At 51.2% G+C, this 8,666-nt stretch overlaps 1 protein-coding gene across 1 annotated transcript in view; it reads right to left on the bottom strand.

Annotated features, from left to right (window-relative positions):
• Positions 1 to 5,536: 5,536 nt before the first annotated feature.
• The window catches only part of ADAMTS7 (ADAM metallopeptidase with thrombospondin type 1 motif 7), a 50,063-nt gene continuing 46,933 nt past the window's right edge, over positions 5,537 to 8,666 (bottom strand). The window contains exon 24 of the mRNA XM_074916871.1: positions 5,537 to 7,293. Coding sequence (XP_074772972.1) covers positions 7,121 to 7,293 — 173 coding nt within the window. The 3' untranslated portion in view covers positions 5,537 to 7,120. The remainder of the gene's footprint in view (positions 7,294 to 8,666) is intronic.

Genomic DNA, 8,666 nt, shown 5'->3' with positions numbered 1-8,666 from the left:
AGCTGATGCTGGGCGGGAGGACTGGTGACCCCTCTGGCTCTTTGGGGATTAAAATACTCCAGCTGAGATCATCTGGTCCGGACAGGAGCACTTGGGTAAGATCTGAGAGCCTGCAAAACACAGGTGTTCTGACAGGGTGACCCAACTGCTTCTGGAGATGCGGAAGCAGTTTAAGTGTTACTGTTAATAAGAGACGCAAACAACCTCCTCCATAAAATGCCTGCTGCTTCCCAATTAACGAGCTCTCGGTTCCTTCCTGTCTCCAACTCTGGAAACGTCTGGAGGTGACCAGGGGAGGCAGAAGGTCTCATTTCTAATCTGAAGCCAGAAGCCTCTGGCTCCTCTTGGAGAAGCTCTGGGGAGAGGCAGATCCTGGTGAATAAATAGAAGCAACAGTAAAACATGAGTTACAGGTCACTGCCCTAACACCTTCCTCATGCAGATTCTCCTGTGATGCTGCAATCAGGAGGACTCTCAAAGTGTTTACAAGCACCATTCTGATGCTGATTGCTAGGACACTGCTGGTGCTTGTCACCCGTCTGCCAGTCACCCATCTCCCAGTCACCAATTTCCCAGCTTCCCAGCTGAAGTGGCTGTTTAAAATATTCCCATTCCTTCCTTTCCCCTGGAAAAAACACCCCTGCAGGACATCCCTACCCAATCCCCAGGCAATCACAGTCTGGGGTGGCTGTGGGACTGGGGAGCACCCAACACCTCTTCCCATCATTTGACACACTGATGCCACTGCCAAGCGCCTGCCGTGCTCACAGCCTCTCCCCACTGCCCAGGCTGAAGCCACCAGACTTGTCAACATGTTCCCAGAGCTCCAGTTTCAGCAGATCTCATTTGTTTTTCTAGGTCTGCTCTCGTGAGACCCCTCTGCAGTGCTGGGTCCAGCTTTGGAGGCACTAACATCAGAAAGACACGGACCTGCTCGAGTGGGGCCAGAGGAGACCATGAAGATTCTCAGGGGGCTGGAGCACCTCCCCTGTGAGGACAGGCTGAGAGAGTTGGGGGTTCAGCTGGAGAAGAGAAGGCTCCGGGAAGACCTTAGAGAGGCCTCCCAGGGCTGAAAGGGGCTGCAGGAAAGGGAGGAGGGACTCATCATCAGGGGGGTAGGGATAGAATGAGGGGTAACAGTTTTAAACTGACAGAGGGGAGATTTAGATGAGATCTAAGGAAGAAATTCTTCCCTGTGAGGGGGGTGAGGCCCTGGCACAGGTTGCCCAGAGGAGCTGTGGCTGCCCCCTCCCTGGCAGGGTTCAAGGCCAGGTTGGACGGGGCTTTGGGCAACCTGGGCTAGTGGAAGGTGTCCCTGCCCAGGGCAGGGGGGTGGGACTGGGTGGGCTTTAAGGTCCCTTCCAACCCAAACTGTTCCGTGATTCTATGATTCCCTCACTTGGGGAAGCCTCCCCGGCAGAGCTGGCTGAGCTCAGCACAATTTTTCATCAATGAACATCTGTGAGCTTCTTCCTCTGACTAAGCTGTGCTGACGGACAAGGCCTTGGGCTCAGCTTCTTTTAGAAGGCCTCATTATTTTAGTTACATCTAATAGTTTTGCTGGGCACTTACATTTCCAAATCTCTCCTGTCCCTTGTCCCACCACCACCACATGGGGACAAGCCTTGCCCACGCAGCCCAGAACACTGGGCAGGGCAGGGTGCTCGGTCTGAGCACCTTTCTTTCCTCTTCCCCTGGCTTAACACCACCATCCTTGGGCTCCTTTTATAGCCACAGGCCGCCTTCACAAATTTCCTGATGGATCCTAGCCCAGTTCTTTCCCACACTGTTTGTTGCCCACTAAAAGTGAGCTCTCACATCTTGCAAAATTTTTCCTTAAATCACACCTGCCATCTGCCTCCAGAAACTGGGCTGGAACCAGCTCCCCTGACAGATGCAGTGCGGAGATGACTGATTTAATCCTACCTCCGATAAGGATGGGGGTGAGGAGAGGCTACGAAAAAGATTCTGGATGAAGACAGAAGAGGTGGGGACCCTGAGCATGGGCCAACCTTGACAGTGTCTTTATGTCAATGGTTTGCAGGCTGGCTTGTAGCAAAATTGGATGTTTATAAATAAAAGCTTAAACAGAAAGCCTACGGAGAAACATAAAATATTTTAAGGATGTTTTATATTTACAGTCATCCCTGAAAAAAACCCACACCAAGTCCTTTGTAAGTTCAGTTTCGTGAATGTCATGATGGCTTTAACGGGAGCCACAGCTGCAGGCTGGATGGGAAGACAGCAAAATCAGGGGCAAAAGGACTTTCATTTAAGTCAGTATTTCTGCAAATAAAATAGTCAACTGACCAGGTTTAAATATTACTCTGAAGGAGCAAGTGGCCTGGCAAAGGGGGTTAGTTCACCTGTGTTTACAGTAAACTTAAATCCTCTCTGGTTTGGTCCAAGTTGCTCGTACAGCCCCTGTGCATCCAGAGCTGCTCACACAGCCTCCAGCTACCAAACCATGCCTGAGCAGATGAAAAACCTGAACTTTAGGGTTGATTGTCTCCAGAATCAAATTATTTTTAAAATTGACTTCATCAGCAACTTCTCAAGAATGAAGCCTACACAACATGAGGGTTTTCCATCTTCTATTGGATTTATCCTGTTAGTCCAAAAAAGGGCCAGTGAAACCTGTGAGCAATTCCTTCCCTGTTTGGTAATTACCATCTGGAGATTACAATAGATTTCAGGAAACTTAGCTGAAATCCTCTTCTAAAAACATATTGTTTGTTCTGTTTCCTCTGTGGAGAATATAGGAAAAAACTACTCAGGAGTGGCTGTCAGAGCTTGGTGCTGGGGGTATGGGGGGGCGTGGAGGCACAGGGAAAGCAGTGGGCAGAGGAGAGGTGTGCTTTCCCACATCCCTGTCCTAGCAGTGGTGACAGCGGGGGCTCTGACTGAATGTACCTATATATGTCTATATATATGTGTGTATCTATATACGTGTACATGCAGAGACAGGGGCCAGCAGGTCTCTGTTAACCTGAGCCTGCTGAGGTAGGCACGGTCTCTGCCGCGGGTCCATAAAAGTCTTCAGTGGCATTAAATTTTAAGAACAACTCAATTTGAAAGAGGGCACATAGCTCTGGTATCAGTTGCTGTTGTAATTAAGCTTGCTTAGATTTGTATAAATGTACATTCCTGCCTTAAAAAACCAGCCCTCAGCTCCACTTAACCCACTGCAGATGTTCAGCTGGTGCTGGGAGATGACGAGGCTGCAAGAACGTAATTCCCTGTAGCCTCTGATAGTTTAGCAGAGAAATCAAATGTTTTTCAGACAGGCCAAGTAAAACCGAGTGGCCAAAGGTCGAAGAGACTTCGCCGCCCCCCCCCCCCCCCCCCCCCCCCCCCATCCCTGCGGGTCACAATGAGTGGGAATCCCCCCCTTTACTCTGTGCCAAATGAAGCATGTGAGTTCTGCAGTGCTGGTCTTCAATGGGGTCTTTCTGAAGTAATGAACCAAAAGTATCTTAGAATGACAAAGTGAATGCATCCTGGTCCCCACGCATCCTGTACCTCCAATGAAAGGCATGATTTAGGGCTTTTCTTCTGTCTGCACTGGTCACAGCCAGGGCTCTTTGGGAGGCACGGAGGGGAAGGCACTGAGGGGGCCCTGGGCAAACACATGCGTGTTCTTGGCATGACAGGTGCAGTCCTGGCAGGGAACGGCGCTGGTGGGCTTCCTCCTGCACTGCCCGTGGAGCTGGGGAACCTCGCTGATGGGGGGCTGACAGATTCTTGCTTTTGTCTTTCATACTCTGCTCTAATTAACCTAGCAAAAAGGATAAACTTGCTGTCCTGGCAAACCCCCTTAGATACCCCAGGGAAAAGCATCCTTCTATTTCAAACATATTTTGATTCATAATTACTTTCCTGCTTTCCTTTGCATGCTACCGCAGCAGTTATTTCTGAATAACGTCCTTCTTGTGTCGACACATTCCTAAAAGCTTCTTTAAAAGGAAAAAAAAAGGCATTTCTAGTTAGTTCCCTGGTTACAAGGAGCAAGTGAAAATAGAGATACTAACACAGCCGAGCAAGTGAACAGCCAGCTCTGCTCCTGGGAAAGGTCTGGCTTTGCTGAAGGAGGAGGCGAGGAGCTGCATGCACGTCAGACATGTCAGAGCTCATGACGACAAGCCTGGGAGACAGAACTGCTCCAGTTCTGGGGCTTTTAATTTACAGCTGCAGCCCATTTTCCAAGCTGTAGGTGACTCATTGAAAGAAAATATTGCAGGTATTTAAGCAAGGTGTGTGTAATTGTTACTTATAATGTAATTTATGTGCTTGTAGGAGGCCTGGCTTATTATCTGGCTAAAAAGCAGATGAAATGCCCTTCCAGTGGAGGTTCCCACACTGCGATGCAAACTTCTCCTGCTTCAGCACCCACCAGAAACCTCCACAGTCTGGGAGCTGCTGGGCTCGGGGGCTGGCCACACTTCTGGTTTACGTTAATTCCTGCTGCTCCGAGCACTTGGGAACCGGCTCTGCTCAGCCCCTCCCAGAAGGACACCCTGGCCCCTGTGTTGTGTCATCATGGAGCCGTGGCCACCCAGCTCTGCTCTGCAAAACCTCGAGGCTTCAGGTTCATTGGGGTTGGCCCTTCTTGAAACAGGAAGGTTTCTGGGTTGAAACGGGAAGGTTTTCCCTGGCTGCTGCAGAGCCCCAAGCCAGTCGGGGCTGCAGGGACTCGAAGGTGCTGGTGGTCTCTGTGCTGTGGCCATGAACTGGAGCTGTGGCCGTGCCAGCTGGGGATGCTCAGGGACTGGCTCCACTTGAGGGTGCATGAAACACTGCTGGGCTAGCAAGAAAACCTGCCTGCTGCACAGCTTGCGGTGCACAGAGCTCTCACAGAAGCTCAGTGCCTTTGATTTAGGGCCTGTTTCATCAGCCTATTCCCAGAGGTTTATGTTTGGCCAGGCTGAAGCATTTACAAAACGGCAGCTGCCGTTAGGATCTTCCCCTCGGCTGCAGTCGCTTCTCCGGTGTTCCCAACGCCGTTGCCCAGACGGTGCAGTGGGTTTGCCCAGGTGTCCTGTGGGAGGGATTATCCCATGGCCTCATCCCAGCCGTGGATGTGACCCTGTGCATGGACAGGTCCTGCGGGAGACGCTCGCCAGGCTCAGTTTTACACACCACTGAAACCAACTGATTTGCAAAGCCGGAGTAGGCATTGATGCCAAGCAGGGGCTGAAGCCTTTCGGTCTGCAAGTCACCAGTGAGCTGCCAGCACTTACCCCATCAACCCAGTTCACGGTTTAATCACACAAACCCCAGTTGTCTTAAATGAGTTTCAGATGCAAACTGATTGCCCCTTTCTGCTGCAGCTAAGAGAGTGTAATCACACTCCCACTGTTGCCAGTACCTAAACTGTCTCCACTTAAATGCATTTTCAGTGAAAAATCCCTCAAAATTCCTCAAGGGGAAGAGAAAATGTGAAACCCTACCATTTCCCTCAGTAACTGTTTAATTTAACACACTCATGAGCTATAGCTGTTAAACCCCAACACATTTAGTGGCTATCCCTTAGCAAAACCTGGGAGCACGATGGCAGCATGGGATGGATGACGCTGGTGAGAAGGAAAACAGGACTGAACACAGTCTCTTGAAACATAAAAATTTACACCACATTGGAAAGGAATAAAACACAGATGATGAAGTCATGGCTTGTGTTTTACATACAAATTACACACAGGAATTTCCCCTGTTACGGGACTCAATGTTGTTCCCGACAGCGCAGGTGATGAAGAAACGTGCCCTGGGCTGCGTGACCCCATGGCGTGGCTGACGCGCTCAAGCCTTTCTCCGTTCAATGCCAGTAGGATTGCCTTCACGTTCTCCCAGTTTCTGGGTGTCCTCCGTAGTCTCAAGAGTAATACAGAAAGGAATTCCTACCTAAATGCTCCTGACCCTCCTTCAGGGACCAACCTAACAGCAAATCCTCCCTAAATCAGGGAGGGATTAACATAGGGCACTCCTGGACCGGGCGGTAAGGGCTGTGCCAGACGAGTGCTGCTCCTCGTACAATATTGGATATTCTAGTTAAAAGAATCAGCTAAACTTAACAGAGGTGAATCTATATAAGCAGTAAAAAAGGTTTTTAGTTTGTAAGAACACAGAAAAACACCTTAACCAACCATTAAGCTGCTACGCCGTATCTGCATACAGAAATCCAGGCAGGTAAGTACTTTGCTGCTCTCGAGGAAGGAGACAGTGAAAGGGACGTGCTGCTCGCCACCAGGGCCAGAGCAGCTTCCCCTCTCCTTCACAAACACACGCAGGGGAACATGAGGTTGGACTCCAAACCCAACGTGTCATTTTGCTTGTGCCTTGGTGTCCCTGACCATCCCCTCTGCTCCAGAGTGGTTCAGGCAATGGCTTTGGCAGAGAAAGCCAGCAGCAGGGAGACGAGGGTATGGAGCCTTCACAAGCCCTGGACTCATGGGGGTAACTGAAGCTGATATTTATTCCTCTGCCCTGTCACCATTTCTTAAATTACAGCTGTTTAGCTTCAGTGCGTAAACATTTTAGTGAAAATTACAGAAATGGGTTGTCAGCTTCAAGTCCCTTAAGGAAAAAACAAAACCTAGCCCAAAGGGTTGGCTATACGGGTGGAATGCTAGATGCTCACTTCATATATATAAAAATTATAATAAAAGTCGAGTTTCGTGCTGGCCAGCCAACACTTATTAAGAGGCTGAAAATGTCAAATGATAGCACCATAAGCATTTCTGAGAGGTCTCCCCTGCATTATTGCTGCTTTTGGTTTCCCTTCCCCAAAATGTCTCCCCGCCGGTCACCCAGTGGCAGCGTGACCCCGACAGAGGGTCGCAGCTGCCCCGGAATCTCCACTGGGACCGGCAGGACCTGCACACCCAGCCCATGCAAGACCTTATTTTTCAGACCGATGGTTTGAGCACCGTTATAGTGTAGCACAAAAAAAAAGAAATCAAGCCTTCCCTGTGTTTTGTAAGAGCACCGCGCGGCTCGCAGGCGGCACCGTCCGGCACTGCCATGGGATGAGGCAGAGCCGCAAGTCCTGGTTGTGACCCAGATTCCTCCTTCACTGAGGAGCCACCGCGGGTCCTGGCACTTCTCAACCCTGGGGACGGTCCTGTCACCTTCTGGAGGCCCGCTCATCCCCGCGGTCCCGGTCAGGCACCGCGTGGTGCCTGTGCTGGCGGCAGCTTCGGCAGCACTGGAGATAGACCGTCGGGAGGTGGCACCTTCCCAGGACCCGCAGGGTCTGGCAGAAGCCAAATGTCAAGCGGTCACGCTCGCAGACGAAGCCTGGAGGGGAGGTGAGAGGGCAAGGACAGTGTTAGAGCTGGCACTGCCGTTACTGAGCATTCGAGGTGAAAATTGGCAAAGACAGAGCTCAGGAAATGCAGAGCCCACCTTCACCTGCATACTGAGCATCCTTATTATTTCTCACTGACAGCAGAAATAACACTTCTGCTGCTGCCTGCAGTTCTGCAGCATCTTCCCAGGGTAGAGAAACCATACAGGGGAGTGGGGCTGAGCCCGGGGCTCACTCCCCGGGGAGGAGGGTCCATGGTGAGGGCCTGGGAGAGGCTACAGACCTCCCCACAATGACGTCTCCTCCCAGTCCCCAGATCTTCCCCGCAATGCCAGCAGAAGGCGGCAGAAAGGCGATAATTCATTTCTCTCTGCATTGTGTTTAGATTATTTTGAGCACCCGCATCATCTGGTTCACTTCCTGCAGGTGTCTCACAAACTTCAAAACAACATCAGCGCTGCTTTGAGGATGGGCTTTGTTCTGGGAACTGCTGCTCCCGTGCCAGCACCCAGACCCGCTGTGGGGGTAGCACCCGGGCCAGCGGCAGCAGTTGTCGGGGTGGCCGTGGTTCGCAGCCTGGCTGCCCTGGCTGAGTCACTCACAGGCTGAGCAAACTGTTTGCAGAAACTGTTTCCTCTCTGCAAACAGTCTGGAAATCACAAATCCCTCTCTGGGCTTGGGAGTGCCTCGTCGGGGTGTTTGTCCAGGGCTCGGGTTCACAGCGGGGTGGGGGGGTGGGGGAAACGCGAGCGCTGTCCCAGACACGCCTCGTCCTTGGGGAGTGAACCTCCCCCCACCCCGAAACACCCTCACACCCGCTACCATGCGCAAACCACCGCCGTGCATCCCGGCATGGGACATGACGAGGAGGGGACAACCCCAGCAGCTCCCAGCGCCAGCCAGACTGGGCTCAAACGGGCTGCAGCTCAGCTTAGTCACAGCAGAAAAGACCCATCACCAAATATGCTCTGTTTATAAGAATATATAGTTGATTTGCTTTAGGTTTTAGTTTCCTCCTTTTCTGCTTTATATCAAAGCAAGCGTGCACCTCGCTGAGCCTTCAGCATCTCACCCAGGTGTCTAAGACATTTAAATTACATCAGCTCTAATTTTACCTCCTGTACAAGCAATTAAAACAAATGGCAGCTTTTCTCTGAAAAAGGGCAGAGTTGATTCTCCCAGGGGTGTACGGGCAGGACTGGCAATCCCTGGTCCCTCCACACTGTCTCTCCCCAGGACCACACCGAGCAGATGCAGAAACAAAGCAAGAAAATGGGGTTTTCTCATTCTCAGGACACTTTTCTGCTACGTAAACACGGGGACCAAGGTGGGGGAGCTCTTGCTGACCATTGCCCCTTGCCAT

The sequence above is a fragment of the Athene noctua genome, chromosome 13 (assembly GCF_965140245.1).
Source record: "Athene noctua chromosome 13, bAthNoc1.hap1.1, whole genome shotgun sequence".
Lineage (NCBI taxonomy): Eukaryota > Metazoa > Chordata > Aves > Strigiformes > Strigidae > Athene > Athene noctua.
This window is presented reverse-complemented; position numbering and strand designations above follow the sequence as displayed.